Consider the following 16979-nt stretch of genomic DNA (forward strand, 5'->3'; position numbering starts at 1 on the left):
GGGGGAGGAAGGGGGCGGGGCGTGGGGGAGGAAGGGGGCGGGGGTGGGGGAGAAGGGGGCGGGGTGGGGGAAGAAGGGGGCGGGGTGGGGGAGAGGGGGCGGGGTGGGGGGGGAGAAGGGGGCGGGGTGGGGGAGAAGGGGGCGGGGTGGGGGGAGAAGGGGGCGGGGTGGGGGAGAAGGGGGCGGGGTGGGGGAGAAGGGGGCGGGGTGGGGGAGAAGGGGGCGGGTGGGGGAGAAGGGGCGGGGGTGGGGGAGAAGGGGGCGGGGTGGGAGGAGGGGCGGGGGGGAGAAGGGGGCGGGGTGGGGAGAAGGGGGCGGGGTGGGGGAGAAGGGGGCGGGGTGGGGGAGAAGGGGGCGGGGTGGGGGAGAAGGGGGTGGGGGGAGAAGGGGGCGGGGGGGAGAAGGGGGCGGGGGAGAAGGGGGGGGAGAAGGGGGCGGGGGAGGGAGAAGGGGGAGGGGTGGGGGAGAAGGGGGGGGGGGGAGAAGGGGGAGGGGTGGGGGAGAAGGGGGAGGGGTGGGGGAGAAGGGGGAGGGGTGGGGGAGGGGCGGGGGGAGAAGGGGGAGGGGCGGGGGGAGAAATGGGGGAGGGATGGGGAGGGATGGGGAGGAAGGGGGAGGAAGGGGGAGGAAGGGGGAGGAAGGGGGAGGAAGGGGGAGGAAGGGGGAGGAAGGGGAGGGATGGGGGAGGAAGGGGGAGGGATGGGGGAGGGAAGGGGGAGGGATGGGGGAGGAAGGGGGAGGGATGGGGGAGGAAGGGGGAGGGATGGGGGAGGAAGGGGGAGGAAGGGGGAGGGATGGGGGAGGAAGGGGGAGGAAGGGGGAGGGATGGGGGAGGAAGGGGGAGGCGTGGGGGGGAGGGGGAGAAATGGGGGAGGGATGGGGGGAGGGATGGGGGGGGGGAGGGCTGGGGGCGGGCTGGGGGAGCCACTGGGGGAGAACTGGGGGAGGGATGGGGGAGAAAAGGGGGAGGGATGGGGGAGAAATGGGGGAGGGATGGGGGAGAAATGGGGGAGGGCTGGGGAGAAAGGGGGAGGGGGAAGCGGGAGTCGAGTCGGGTCGGGTCGGGCGGAAGCAGGCGCCGGGCGTGGGAGGCAGCCTTCTGCACGCAGCCCCAGTGAGCCCATTCGGCCAGGGCTAGGGGCTGCGTGCTTTGGCCCCTCCCACACAGTTTTGGGCGCCTGGAGCTACTGCACATGCGTGCCCACTGTAGCGCGCATGTGCAGAGGTCCCGGCACTGTTTTCAGCGCAGGGACCTGGCTCCGTCCCCTACTGCTCCTGTTGCGCTGCGCCGAACTGCAAATGACCTGCAGGGAGCTGGAGAATCTGGAGGGTTTTTTTAGGCGCACTTTGTGGCGCGAAAAACGGGCGTCCAGGTCGGGACTGCGCCGTTCTAGGCGTGGCTCGAAACTTGGGCCCTTTGCTTCCTGTCTGCCAACCAATTCTCTATCTACGTCAATACATTACCCCCAATACCATGTGCCTTAATTTTGCACACTAATCTCCTGTGTGGGACCTTGTCAAAAACCTTTTAAAAGTCCAAATACACCACATCAACTGGTTCTCTCTTATCCACTCTACTAGTTACATCCTCAAAAAAACTCGAGAAGATTTGTCAAGCATGATTTCCCTTTCATAAATTCATGCAGACTTGGACCGATCCTGTCACTGCTTTCCACATGTGCTGCTATTACATCTTCAATAATTGATTCCAGCATTTTCCCCATCACCGATGTCAGGCTAACTGGTCTATAATTCTCTGTTTTCTCTCTCCTTCCTTTTTTAAAAAGTAGGGTTACGTTAGCTACCCTCCAATCCATAGTCCATGGAATGTTGGAAAATGACCATCAATGCATCTACTATTTCTAGGGCCACTTCCTTAAGTACTCTGGGATGTAGACTATCAGGCCCTACGGATTTATCGGCCTTCAGTCCCTTCAATTTCCCTAACACCATTTCCTGACTAATAAGGATTTCCCTTAGTTCCCTCTTCTCGCTAGACCCTCGGTCCCCTAGTATTTTCAGGAGGTTATTCGTGTCTTCCTTAGTGAAGACAGAACCAAAGTATTTGTTCAATTGGTCTGCCATTTCTTTGGTCCCCATTATGAATTCACATGATTCTGACTGCAAGGGACTTACATTAGTCTTCACTAATCTTTTTCTCTTCACATATCTATAGAAGCTTTTGCAGTCAGTTTTTATGTTCCCTGCAAGCTTACTCTCATACTCTGTTTTCCCCCTCCTAATTAAACCCTTAGTCCTCCTCTGCTAAATTCTGCTTTTGCTGCTTTTTCTGGCCAATTTATATGCCTCTTCCTTGGATTTAACACTTTCCCTAATTTCCCTTGTTAGCCACGGTTGAGCCACCTTCCCTTTTTTATTCTTACGTCAGACAGGGATGTACAATTGTTGTAGTTCATCCATGTGATATTTAAATGTCTGCCAGTGCCTATCCACCGTCAACCCTTCAAGTATCATTCTCCAGTCTATCCTAGCCAATTCACGTCTCATACCATCGAAGTTTCCTTTCTTTAAGTTCAGGACCCTAGTCTCTGAATTAACCGTGTCACTCTCCATCTTAATGAAGAATTCTACCATATTATGGTCACTCTTCCCCAAGGGGCCCCACACGACCAGATTGCTAACTAATTCTCTCTCATTAAGGTAGATCTGTTCATTGGGGACAATGAACACAACAGCAAGTCTATCTTTCTGCTGGTCCTGGTTAAGTAACAAAAGCTTCCACCCCAGAAGGGAGACAAATGGGATAGACACACTATCCCACAAAGGAGTACCTTTATTCAATCCCTTTTTAGAAAATCTCTTCGGCAGAATTTTAAGCCAAAGTTCTATAAAAAGCAACCAATGTGGAAGGTTTACACTCTTGTCTGTCCTTCACTGTGAGCTGGGAAAAGCACATTATTGCAGTCCCCCACACTGAAAGCAAAAGTGTATTCACAAAGTCACAAACTGAGCTGCAGAATGTGCTGTTATTGAGCCTCACACTATTGAGAATACAACAGTTCTCATCTAAGGAACAGAAAGCAGGTCCCTGTTTCATACAGCAGCATCAAGCCCTACGGATGGATGACTGGGGGCAAAAATATACTGTCTTTTACCCAGAGCTTCAGATTACATCGTCATCCACAAAGAAGAGGTTTACATAGGTCAGTGATTATATTACAACTTTATGCTTCCCCCTCCACAATCCATAAGAGGATAGTTTCAATAAAATGAGAAGTGCTGTTCATAACTGTTAAATATAGTTCTAAAATTACACTGAAAACAGAGAGCATATTGTCACATATCTCATGAAATCAACAATAACTACTTGTGTTTACATAGGTCCTTTAAAGTAGGAAAATGTCCCAAGGCGTTTCATAGTAATCAAACAAAAATTGACACCGAGACAAAGAAGAAGACATTCGGATGGGCGACTCAGAACTTGGCCAGAGGTAGTTTTTGAAAGGAAGATCTTAAATGAGAAGAGGGAAGCGGAGAATTTTAGGGAGGAATTCCAGAGCTTGAGGCCTAGACGGCTGAAGGCACGGCCGCCAATGGAGGGGCAGGAGGAGTGAGGGATTCGCAAGAGGCCACAGTTGGAGTAAAAGAGTTCTCGGAGTGACGTATAGCTGGAAGAAGTTACAGAGATAGCGAGGGGTGAGGTCATGCAAATCTCCTGGGAGGACAGACGCACCAACGTTAGTGTCCTCGATCAGGCCAACATCCCCAGCATCGAAGTACTGACCACACTCAACCAGCTCCGTTGGGCAGGCCACATTGTTCGCATGCCTGACACAAGACTCCCAAATGAGAGTGGATATGGGGTAGGAAGTTAATTTCAGGGTCAAATAGGGCGCTGAGCTTACGAGCAGTCTGATTCAGCCAGAGACAGTGGTGGTGGTATCAAAGGAAAGGGGGCGTGGGCAATGGCTTTGGTCTGCCCAATGTCCAATTGAAGGAAATGGTGGTGCATCCAGGTCTGGATGTTGGACCCGCAAGCTGACAATGTAGAAGCAGCGAAGGGGTTAAGAGCGATGGTGGTGAGGTAGAGCTGGGTGTCATCAGCATGTCGAACCATCATGTCTTCGGATGGTGTCACCGAGGTGCAGCACGTAGATGCAAAATAGGAGGGGGCCATGGATAGATCCCTGGGGACTCCAGAGGTAACAGTGCGGAGGTAGGAAGAGAAGCTATTGGAGGAGATTCTCTGGCTGCGAATGGCGAGGCAAGAGTGGAACCAGCTGAGGGAGTTCCCACTCTGCTGGACAACGGAGGAGTGGCATTTGAGGAGGCTGCATAGTCAACCGTGTCAACAGGCTGCAGAAAGGTCGAGAAGGATCAGGAGCGATAGCATCTCAAGATCCATAAAACTGAATCATTTAGCAACTTTTTTTCCTACCCCCCTTTTTCAATGATTTCTCTATTCTCTCCACTCTCCCAAAGACTACCGACCGATTCCTTTCTGGGGTATGGTTTCACAGGATCCTTCCAGAACCTCATGCAAAGTTTGTGTTTGAGCCCAGGTAACGTCAGTAGTCTATTTGACCAGAGGGCATCACCGTCAAATTCTGTCCTCACATTCCCAGCGAGTGTTGTTGGGTTCTGATCAGGACAGATTGTCCCTTGTTAATCCAGGAGCATTGAGGCCAACTTCATCATCCTGTCCCACTGGCCCCATTAAGATCAGCTAACTCAACACAGACTCCCCGCTACGTTTAGTAAATAGAATATTAAACAACAGAAAATGCTAATTGGGGGAGTTATTACGATTTAGAAACATAGAATATAGGAGCAGTAGTAGGCCATTTGGCCCTTCGAGTCTGCACCGCCATTCAATAAGATTATGGCTGATCCTCTATCTCAACAATTTAATTTGGGGATTCTGATATTGCAGCCATGTAATAATGCTTCCTAGGGCATCATGAAGGTTGTGAATCTTTGGAATGCTCTACCCCAGAGGGCTGAGAATGCTGAATCGTTGAGTATATTCAAGACAGAGATCGATAAGACTTTTGGATATTAAGGGAAATCAAGGGATATGGGGATGGGCGGATGGGAGTTGAGGCCAAGATCAGATAAGCCAGGATCTTATTGAATAGCTGAGCAGGCTCGAAGGGCCAAACAGCTGACTCGTGCTCCTATTTATGTTCTTATGCATTTGTTTGAATTATCGGGGACTATAATATTATTGCATTATACAGATTTTTGAATAAGGAAGTCAAGGGTTATGGGGAGCGGGCAGTGACGTGGAGTTGAAGCCAAGACCAGATCAGCCATGGTCTTACTGAATGGCGGAACAGACTCGAGGGGCCAAATGGCCTACTCCTATTTCTTATATTCTTATGTAGACTCGAGGGGCCAAATGGCCTACTCCTATTTCTTATATTCTTATGTTCTAAAGCATTGCATAAACATATAATTTCTCAGTAATACTGTAATTGGCATGAAAGATGCACGTGAATTCTTGCAAAAGAGACAAGAAAAAAGGGTGTAGCTAAATATATTGCATCACAATAGAATATTTTTTGAGAGCAGCTAAACAGATAAAATGTTTGCGGTAACATATGTGCATCAACACCCAACAACTTGTATTTATATAGCGCCTTTAACATAGTAAAATGTCCCAAGGCGCTTATCAAACAAAATTTGACACAAACCCATATAAGTTATTAGAACAGGTGACCAAAAGCTTAATCAAAGGCTTTCAGGAGTATTAAAGGAGGAGAGAGAGGTAGAGAGGTTTAGGAAGGGAGCTTAGGGCCGAGGCAGCTAAAGGCACGACCATCAATGGTGGAGCGATGAAAATCGGGGGCCAAGAGGCCAGAATTGGAGGAATGCCAAGATCATGGAGGGATGTAGGGCTGGCGGTGTCCTACACCTGAAACAGAACAGCTGCTTACTCCTTTTGTCTGAGCACTAACCAGATGAAGGACAGACCAGAATAAAGTGCCTCACAGAAACTCAGTGTATTAATAGCAATCGATACCAGGCAGCAACTTCCAGCCTGTAACTTAACCTCGAGTGACGATTATGAAACAGCAGGGGTTCGCGCATGTTATATGATGTTGCCTGAACCCAACTGGATTTAATACTTTGTAATCACCTTCTGCTATATATTCGTCTCTCTCTGTTTTCATCAGAGAAATTCAGCACTCGAAAGGCCTGTTTCTGTGCTGTAAATACTCGTTAATACTGTCATACCAAAAGCTCTGAAGCTGGTTTATTCATTTCAACAAAAAAACACAGCTGATAAGCAGCAAGAAAACTTAAAAGGAAATAAACCTCTAAACAAATCATAGTATTTCGGCGCATAATCTACAATCAGTTTAATCGTTTAATCTCATTATCTTTCTCTCGCTGCAACCAAAATAAATAAAATATTGTCGCCTGCACAACAACCGTTGTAACAGAGCAACCTCAAAAAAAACTCAACCATTTCTGTCTATTGTAAATAGCTCATGTGTATCAAGCCAGGTTCTTTTGTTTCTTCCACGTGTCAAATAAAGATCACTAACTAGTTCACCTCATGGCTCAGTGTGTAAGTGCACTGCCCAGTGTCACTATAAACCACAGGAACTACAAATGTCCATGGGCGTATCTTGAATTCTCTAATCGTGGCCTGGAAGGATAACAATTGTCACCCGGGGCAAGGGAGGGATTAAGACAACCAAGATCCCAGTTCATGATAGGTAACCACTGACTCGAGATAGAAAGTGCAATATCCATATGTGGGTGAGAAGACAGAATTGGTCTGGGCTATGATGCTGCTAACCATTGAATGGCCCTCTGGCACTAGACTCACAAAATGAAAATGGAAACTTCCAACAAGGATATCACAAGGTGCTGAGGTACCAGCTCAAGGAGCGGGGAGTGAACAATTGAGAAAAAGATGAGCAAGGGAACAATTGGGAAAAAATGAGAGGGGGAGAATTGGGGGAAAAGGGAAAGGAGGGGAAGAAGTTGGGAAAAGGAAAGGAGGGGAAGAAGTTGGGAAAAGGAAAAGAGGGGAAAAAGTTGGGAAAAGGAAAGGAGGGGAAGAGTTGGGAAAAGGAAAGGAGAGAATTGGAGGGAGAATTGGGAGTCATTGGGAGAGAATTTGGGGTCATTGGGAGAGAATTTGGGGTCATTGGGAGAGAATTTGGGGTCATTGGGAGAGAATTTGGGTTCATTGGGAGAGAATTTGGGGTCATTGGGAGAGAATTGGAGAGGGGGACTAGTGTCACAATAAACTGAGCCTCAAATCATGATTTAATCCGGCACAGAAGCTATTGATGTGCCTGGGGACCCAGTGATGGCCAGTTTCTCCCTCACAGGGTACCACTTACACACACTTTTGCTGCCAAGTTTTTAATTCCAAAAAATATTTCCTCCTCTCCTCAAATGGCACCTGCACTCGGGGCGCAAAAAACGTTAAACGGGCCTGATTTTCATTATCGTGGGGAGAGGGGGGCACATACACACCCTCCCTCTCTCCCCACCCCAATATAAACACAACGAGTGAGATGGACGGTTCGTCCGTGAGGGGAGGGAGGAACTGTTCCCGGGATCGGGGCTGCAGTCACCCGAAGCCTGAGGTAAAGGAGCCGATTCACACCTGAGCCCGGCCCCCGACCCGCCCAGGTCAGGCCCGGCCCCCGCCGCTTTTCCCATTGTTTTCCTGAGGTAAAAAAAATTACGGGAATTTCTGACTGACTTTAAAAGCTCCCGTGTTTTGGCGCCTCTTTTTCCACAACTCTCTTACCCCCGCCCCCGCCGACGGACTCCGACCCCAAACAAGTTGCCGCCGAGCGAACTCACCGGTTGATTTTCTGAGCGAAAGCGCGGCGCTCACTTGTCGTGGCCATCGCATCTCCGACAGGGAACCCGAGCTCCGAACGGCGGCTCCAGCCCCTCGGCAATCTCCGGAAATACTCGGTAATGCGTCGGGCAGGAGGGACTTCGGGCCGGGCGTGTCTCCGGCAGTTCGGGTGGTTCGAGTTCAGACTCGGCAAATTCCGGCAGCCGAGCGCTCGGGTTCGGAGATCTTCCGGCAGTTCGGGTGACTCGGGTTCAGACTCGGCAAGTTCCTCACCAGTGTGCTGTGACAATAATTTGGTGTTTTTTATAGATAGGTCGATAGATGTACACAGTTGTTTTTCAGGAGGAGTCAGTATGAATTGATCCTCAAGCCCAAGACTTATGGAAAACAAGTTTCTTGGGAGCTTTCTGTCAAATCATCTAAATAATCAATAATAGTGCCAGCCAGTGACTCAGTGGGCATGACTCTCCTCTGAGTCAGAAGGTTGTGGGTTCAAGTCCCGCTCCAGAGAATTGAGCACATAAATCCAGGCTGGCACTCCCAGTGCAGTGCTGAGGGAGTGCTGCACTGTCGGAGGTGCCGTCTTCCAGATGAGAAGTTAAACCGAGTCCCCTTCTGCTTTCTCATGGCTCCTATTTCGAAGAAGAGCAGGGGAGTTATCCCTGTTGTCCTGGCCAATAATTTATCCCTCAATCAACATCACTAAAACAGATTATCTGATCATTATCATGTTGCTGGTTGTGGGAGTTTGCGGTGCGCAAATTGGCTGCCGCGTTTCCTATGTTACAACAGTGACTACACTTCAAAAGTACTTCATTGGCTGTAAAGCGCTTTGGGATGTCTGGTGGTCGTGAAAGGTCTTGGAGTCATTACGGCCCAGAAGGGGGTCCTTCAGCCCATCAAGTTCATGCCGGCTCTCTGTAGTACAATCCAGTCAGTCCCATTCCCCCGCTCTATCCCCGTAGCCCTGCAAGTTTATTTCCCTCAAGTGCCTATCCTTTTGACATTATTGATTGTCTCTGCTTCCACCACCCTCATAGGTAGCGAGTTCCGGGTCATTACCAGTCGCTGTGTGAAAATGTTCTTCCTCACAACCCCTCTGTATCTCTCGCCCAAAACCTTAAATCTGTGTCCCCTAGTCCTTGTACCATCAAATAATGGGAACAGTTTTCCTTTGTCTACCTTATCTAAACCTGTCATCATCTTGTCAGGTGCTATATAAATGCAAGTTTGTTCTTTTAACTTTAACACACAGGATAGCATTTAAAAAGTACTTGGATGTGCACTTGAAGTGCCGTAACCTGCAGGGTTACGGACTTAGAGCTGGAAAGTGGGATTAGGCTGGATAGCCTCTTGTTGGCCAGCATGGACACGATGGGCCGAAATGGCCTCCTTCCATGCTGTAAACTTCTATGATTCTATGATAACACACATACTGGAATGTATTAGACACAGAATAACATGGTCTGAAGTGTGTTACAGAACTGTATTCGACACTATTTTAAAGTATGAGTGCTAAGCTTGTGTAATCTTTTCCCCCTCCCCAGATGTTCCAGCCCAGCTGTTCTCTGGTAGACATTGAAAGAAATAACTTGCATTTATATAGCGCCTTTCATAACCTCAGGACGCTCCAAAGCGCTTTACAACCAATGAAGTACTTTTTGAAGTGTAGTCACTGTTGTAATGTGGGAAACGAGGCAGCTAATTTGCACACAGCAAGCTCCCACATACAGTAATGTTTTCGTGCTGTTGGCTGAACCCATGTCAGAGTGTGCAGACACTCTGTGTTGACTGTTGGGATGCTGTTGGATGTAGTCAAACTGCAGAAGAAGATGAGCCTGAAGAAATGGACTGGTTTCGGGTTGTGTGTTTAATTGTGGTTTAACTGGATCTTCAGAAGCCAGTAACAACATGCTGTGGGACAGGCTGCAACAGTTGGTGCGTAGAGTAGATTCTTAGACTCTTCTTGTGCTGCGACATACACCGGAGAAGTGGTTTGTGTCTTCAGCATAAATTGTTTGTATCTCAGACCCTCCTTTAAATAAACTTTGCAGCAAAGCAGTTGGCAAACTGGTTAAATGGGGAGAGAACATAAGAAATAGGGGCAGGAGTGGGCCATTTGGCCCCTCGAGCCTGCTCTACCATTCAATGAGATCATGGCTGATCTGCTACCTCAACTCCACTTCCCTGCACTATCCCCACATCCCTTGATTCCCTTATTATCCAAAAATCTATCGATCTCTGTCTTGAATTTACTCATGACTGAGCCTCCGCAGCCCTCTGGGGTAGAGAATTCCAAAGATTCACCAACCTCTGAGTGAAGAAGTTTCTCCTCATCTCAGTCCTAAATGGCCGACCCCTTATTCTGAGTCTGTGACCTCCTCACTAGTTCTAGACACCCCAGCCAGGGGAAACATCCTCCCTGCATTTACCTTGTCAAAGCCTGTAAGAGAGGGAAGCACGCTCGGTCCACTGTGGGAAGGATGGTTGCTAGGGTGGAGGTCATTATCAGCCACTGGCAGGCGGTTCCCAGCAACTGGTGGGACAACGGCAATGGCAGTGGCCTGTGCGAACCATCTCAACCGCAAAAAAGCACGTGATCCGAAGATTATAGATCAACAGAGAAAAATACTTGAGAGGAAGCGAGAGATTAATGAACAGGGCAGTGGCAATGTGTAAAGAATGCCCTCTTGTGGCTGTGGTAGCTCACTGAGCGGAAGCCAAGCACCAGCTCGTCTAGATGGCCCTAACCAGGGATTCCCTTTCAGTGGTTGACTCTTTTAATGCCGGCGATTACCGATTTAAGGTTAAGCAGGTGCCCCTTTCTTAAAGGGCCGTCGCAAATAAAGACTCTAAATAAACAAAAACGTTAAAGGAACCGTAACAAATCAAATTCAAATTTGGTTGCCGGGGGTGATGATGCACTCCAGTCCCTCCAGTGCCCACCGGTTGTGGAAGGCCTCGACTGTTGCCGGTGGATACCGTGTGCTCCATCTTCAGGGATATCCTGGCGCCAACGTAGCTGTGGAAGAGAGGCAGGCAGTCAGACCGAACGACCTCCTTGACCTCCCGCTGCCTGGACCGGTTGATGGCCACCTTGGCCATGCCCAGGAGCGGTCCCACGAGGAGGCCCTCCGACCTGCCCGCTCTCCCCACCCGCATCAGGTGACCAAAGATCAGGAGCGTGGGACTAAAGTGCAACCAATAATCGAGGAGCAGCCCCTTCAAATAGTGCCTTTCAGTGGCTGAGAAGGGAAGCACATTAGCCTAAAGTAACTGCTTTGTATTTACTATTGAGTCCACTGTGGGTAGCTCTCTCGCCTCTGTGTCAGAAGGTTGTGGGTTCAAGTCCCACTCCAGGGACTTGAGCACAAAAATCTACGCTGACACTCCCAGTGCAGTACTGAGGGAGCGCTGCACTGTCGGAGGGACAGTACTGAGGGAGTGCTGCACTGTCGGAGGGGCACTACTGAGGGAGCGCTGCACTAATGGAGAGGCAGTACTGAGGGAGCGCTGCACTGACGGAGGGGCAGTACTGAGGGAGCGCTGCACTGTCGCAGGCGCTGTATCTCTGTAACTTCCTTCAGCCCTACAACTCTCTGAAAACTCTGCATTTCTCCATTTCTCTGCCTTCAGCTCCTGGACCTTAAGCGTTGGAATTCCTTCCCTAAACCTCTCTGTCTCTCTAACTCTCTCTCCTCCTTTATGACCCTCTTTAAAACCTACCTCTTTGACCAAGCTTTTAGTCAGCTGTTCAATATCTCCTTTGGCTCGTTGTCAATTTACGTTCCTATGAAGTGCCTTGGAACGTTTCCCTAAAGATGCAAGTTGATGTTGTTATTTAGCACCTTTAATGGAGAAGAACATCCCAGGGTACTTTGCAGGGACTTAATTAGAAGATGGCCATCGCAAAAATGAAGGAGATAAGAGGTAAAAAAACCTTGGTCAAAGAGGTGTTTTAAGGATGGTCTTTGTTGTCTTTAGATGCCCTGATAATGACTCCTTGAGGCAATGTTTTTTCTTATTTCAAAATAAACTTTATTCATATAAAAATTTGCACAATACATTCAAAAGCGGTTCAGTACATTTGGATGCGGTCAGCAATTCCATACATTACATTTGGATGCTGACTGCAGTTCCGTTTAATACATTTCTTTACTTTACATTTTAAGGTACGATTCATACAATCCAGGATACATTGTGGTACGTTCATCAAGTTACATTACATGTGTCACCATACGGTACACAGTGAGGGTACAGTTACATTTCTTTCCAACATGCATTACGCAACAGAACTTGCATTATACATGGCACTACATAGGTGTTTGTAGATCATGGTGCTCTATGTATACAAAAGGTTTACCATTGCAGCCCGAGGGGAGTTTTACACTGATACCAGCCCCTGGGTTTACCGTGGCGGAAGGGCTTTAAACTGTGGCCCTTCCCCACCGTGCCTTTGCGGCGGCTGCACCAATTTTCAGTGCGTCCCTCAGCACGTATTCCTGGATCTTGGATTGCGCCAGTCTGCAACACACAGACGTGGACATCTCCTTGCTCTGGAAAACCAGCAAGCTTCGGCAAGACCAAAGTGCGTCTTTCACCGAGTTGATGGCCCTCCAGCAGCAGGTGATGTCTGTCTCGGTGTGTGTCCCTGGGAACAGCCCGTAGAGCACAGAGTCCTGTGTTACGGAGCTGCTCGGGATGAACCTCGACAGCAACCACTGCATCTCTTTCCAGACCTGCCTTGCAAAGGCGCAATCTTGAAGGAGGTGGGTGACAGTCTTGTCCGCCCTGCAGCCGATTCGGGGGCACCGTGCCATGCTGCTGAGATGCCGGCTGTGCATGAACGCTCTGACGGGTAGGGCTCTCCCCATCGCCAACCAAGCTACATCTTGGTGCTTGTGTGAAAGCTCTGGCGATGAGACGTTCTGCCAAACGAGTTCGACAGTCTGCTCGGGGAACCACCCAACTTCGGGGAACCATCCTGTGTGTGTCGGTCCCTTGATTAGCAAATTGGGAAGGAGGAAGAGAAGTTGCTTGGTGATGGGGGAGGGGGGGCGTGGGATAAAGGCTCTGGTGGACATCCTGTTGCAGTAGGCCCTGTGCTCTGATATGTCTTTAGATGCTCTGATGATGACTCCTCAAGGCAATGTATTGTACTTGAACTGTAGTGACCTTAGTCCGTTTAATATAACTCCAGAGTGAGAATCACACATGGTGGCCTGCCTTTTATATTAGGCCTGGCCTATCTGTACAGGTAACCTACAAGTCTCCCACTGCAGTGCCCTCTGGTGGCACACCTTAGTGACCATACAGCTAGTGTACAAGTTTCCCATAGTAGTGCCCTCTGGTGGCACAGCATATGTAATAGTACAGGCAGTAACATGTCTAGATACATGACAGTCTTAAATGAGGAGAGGGACATGGAGAGGCAGAGAGGTTTAGGGAGTGGATTCCAGAGCATGGAGCCTTAGCGGCAGCTGAAGGCATGGCCGCCAATGGTGGAACCAAAGGCCAGAGTCAGCGGAAGACAGACTCAGGGGTTGTAGGGCTGGAGGAGGTTACAGAGAAAGGGAGAGTCAAGGCCACGGAGGAACTTGAAAGAGGAGGAGAATTTTAAATTGGAGTCGTTAGAGGACTGGAACATAATGTAGGATGGAGAGGGGTGATGGGTGAATGGGACTTGGATACGGGGTATGGTAGCATAGTGGTTATGTTACTGGACTAATGATGCCGGAACATGAGTTCAAGTCCCACCACAGCAGAATTTAAACTCAAATAATTAAATAAATCTAGAATAAAAAGCATGTGTCAGTAATGGTGACAGTTACGCTCATAATAAAGTAATGCAACTGAGTACTCTAGACAGTGAGTAAATGTGACCTTAGCTCCTTTATTTAAACTCCAGAGTGCTGGTACAGCATGGGAGGCCTGCTTATATGCTGGGTTCCCTTGGGACTCCAACAGGTAGGCCCTCTGGTGGCGGTATGATACAGGTTACCTAGGGTTACATACATAACAGTGACCATGAAACTAACGGATTGTCGCAAAAACCCATCCGGTTCACGAATGTCCATAGGGAAGGAAATCTGCCGTCCTTACCCGGTCTGGCCTATTTGTGACTCCAGACCCACAGCAATATGGTTGACTCTTAACTGCTGTTCAAGAGGCGGCACACCACCATTTTCTGAAGGGCAATTCGGGATAGGCAATAAATGCTGGCCTTGCTGGCGATGCCCACATTCTATGAATGAATTTTTTTTAAATATGAGCGGCAGAGCTGATGTTCACAGAATGCAGAGGATGGTGGCCAGCCAGGAGAGCATTAGAATCGCGAGTTAAGATACGGGTAGCAAAATTTCGGATTAGCACAAGTTTATGTCGGGTGCAAGGTGGGAAGTCGGCCAGGAGAGCGTTGGAATAATCAAGCCTCGATGTAACAAAAGCACGGATGAGAGTTTCGGCAACACGACAAAAAAAGTCCATGAGCTCCTCGCACTTTTTGCTGGTGAGGGTTGTGTGTGTGTGTGTGTGTGTGTGTGTGTGTGTGTGTGTGTACAGCGCAATAAATGTACAGGTATCGCTCTAAATAACCTGTGCGGTGATGCGATGACTCAGAGGAGTACTCAGAGAATTGTGATCCTGTGGAATTCTCTACCACAGAAAGTTGTTGAGGCCAGTTCGTTAGATATATTCAAAAGGGAGTTAGATGTGGCCCTTACGGCTGAAGGGATCAGGGGGTATGGAGAGAAAGCAGGAATGGGGTACTAAAGTTGCATGATCAGCCATGATCATATTGAATGGTGGTGCAGCCTCGAAGGGCCGAATGGCTTACTCCTGCACCTATTTTCTATGTTTCTAGGAGTACACTTTCCATTTAAATACTGAAATCCAGTACCGTTTTGTCGTCTTCATCTTTCACGGAGAGCTGTAACCACGACTCGGTTGAGTAATGAGATAGCTGTCGTACGTTCCGATTGCTCAGCCGAGTCAACTCCATAACTCAACCCTTTTTACTTTCAAAAAGTCCAAATATTTACTTCTAACTGGGGGTCTGAATATTTGACAGCTGCCAACAGAGCTTCTATCTCGCTGACTGATTGCTTTCCAAGTGCTGAAGTTGTTAACAACACTGGGAGTAAACATTTACTTTCAGACCTTGTTCGTGGATCCATGTGTAACTCAATGCCCCTCCTTCTCCTCCCCTTCCCTGCCTGGCACCACTTGGCCCCGGGACCCCACGCAGCATTCTAGTCCGCAATCTTATCTAAAGGCTTCACGCTCCCGATTGGTGGCTTGTGACGTGGTCCTGAGTACAGCGAATAAATCTTAATAAAAGGACAGATAAGAATTTGCAATTTACTGGTCTGGCTTCACAGGAACTCACTCACTGCAGCCGTGAACTGGCTTTATTTAGCGGAAACTCCAGGAATCGATAGATGGGCTTTAACCAGTTTGCATAAGGTAAGAAAAAAAATTAATTTTAAGATCCATTTCTCCTGCATTTCACTCAGTTCCTTGTCTGGATGTATCAGACTGAAAATGTCATCTATGCCATTCGGCCCAATTGGTCCGTGGCGGTGTTTATGCTCCACACGAGCCTCCTTTCACCCGACCTCACCTCACCCCATCAGCATATCCTTCTATTCTTTGCTCTCTCGTGTGTGGAGAGACATGATCGGGCCCTGGAGAGGCAAGAGCCCAGGGGCAGCACGGGCCAGCCCACACTGCGATATGTGTGCGCACCAGGCCCGTGCAGCAGAGCTGGTCTCCATTCGTCCTGGTTAACCCTTGCCACTGGACCAAGGCCTAGCTCTGTCAAGCCCGTGTGGTGGCTGGTGTGCAACGGCCACCCCACGTTAAAAAAATCCACGCACAGGCATCTTCCACCCTTCAAGATGTAGTTCGGGATCCGGAATATTAGATCCTTCATTGAAACACCTGTGAACTCATCCCTTTTTGGCGTGGAAGCAAGTCATCCTCGATACGAGGGACCGCCTATGATGATGATGATAAGGTAAGAACTCTGATCTCTACAGGGTTCAGAAGAGTTTTTTTAAAGATTCATTCGTGGGGATGTGGGCGTCACTAGCAAGGCTGGCATTTATTGCCCATCACTTAGTCGCCTGTGAGAAGGTGGTGGTGAGCCGCCTTCTTGAACAGCTGCAGTCCCGTGTGGTGAAGGTGCTCCCACAGTGCTGTTAGGGAGGGAGTTCCAAGATTTTGACCCAGTGCCGGTGAAGGAATAGTGCATTTACAAGCACCGCAGAACAGGGAATGCGCAATGGCTCGGTCCTGAGAGAGACACAATTAACAGCATCGGTCCCTGAGCACTACAGGCCGAGAAAGGCTCCAGTCCGCTCACTGTGAGGGCCAGTGCAGCTGAGCATTCAAGCAGGGAGATTTTAGTTCATCCATTGTGAAGAAAAGTAAGGAGCTGGAGAGTTTTTTTCATTTATTGTAAAGGGTGCAGAGGATGTTGCCAGGACTGGAGAATTTTAGCTATGAGGCAAGATTGGATAGGCTGGGGTTGTTTTCTTTGGAACAGAGGAGAATGAAGGGAGGTGTATATTATAAGGTGCCTAGATAGAGTGGATAGGAAGGACCAATTTCCCTTAGCAGAGGGGTCAACAACCAGGAGGCATAGATTTAAAGTAATTGGTAGGAGGTTTAGAGGGGAGATGAGGAAATATTTCTTCACTCAGAGGATGGTGGGGGTCTGGAACTCACTACCTGAAAGGATGTAAGAGGCAAAAACCCTCATCATATTTAAAACTATTTGGATGTACACCTGAAGAGCCGTAACCTACAGGGCTACAGACCAAGAGCTGGAAAGTGAGATTAGACGAGATAACTCTTTGTCGACCAGCCTCCTTCTGTGTTGTAATTTTTCCATGATTCTAAAGCTCCCGGGTCTGTGCTGAGTTACTCGATCTCAGCACCGTATTTGGCCACAGATGACCTGTGATGGAGAGGGGGGAACCACACAAAGGTCACCCACTCCTGACGGTCAGCCTGTGACTCCTGCTGGAGCATGCGTGACTGCTTATGGCGGACGAGGACAGGATTGGGCTCGGCTGTGCCGGCCCCCACGGTGGAATAGCCTGCCAGCACTTATTATAACGAGGGTTAGTCCCTTCAGCCGAGGAATGGCAATGATTGGAGGGATAGAGCACGACAG

General features: G+C 49.1%; 1 protein-coding gene across 7 annotated transcripts in view; it reads right to left on the bottom strand.

The window, feature by feature from the left end:
- The window catches only part of dock6 (dedicator of cytokinesis 6), a 180494-nt gene extending 172592 nt beyond the window's left edge, over positions 1–7902 (bottom strand). For all 7 annotated transcript variants that reach the window (XM_070867242.1, XM_070867245.1, XM_070867244.1 and 4 more), the window contains exon 1: positions 7798–7902. In XM_070867242.1, the coding sequence (XP_070723343.1) occupies positions 7798–7844 (47 nt within the window). In that variant the 5' untranslated portion in view covers positions 7845–7902. The remainder of the gene's footprint in view (positions 1–7797) is intronic.
- Between the last annotated feature and the right edge of the window lie 9077 nt (positions 7903–16979).

This window comes from Pristiophorus japonicus, chromosome 24 (genome assembly GCF_044704955.1).
Source record: "Pristiophorus japonicus isolate sPriJap1 chromosome 24, sPriJap1.hap1, whole genome shotgun sequence".
Taxonomy (NCBI): domain Eukaryota; kingdom Metazoa; phylum Chordata; class Chondrichthyes; family Pristiophoridae; genus Pristiophorus; species Pristiophorus japonicus.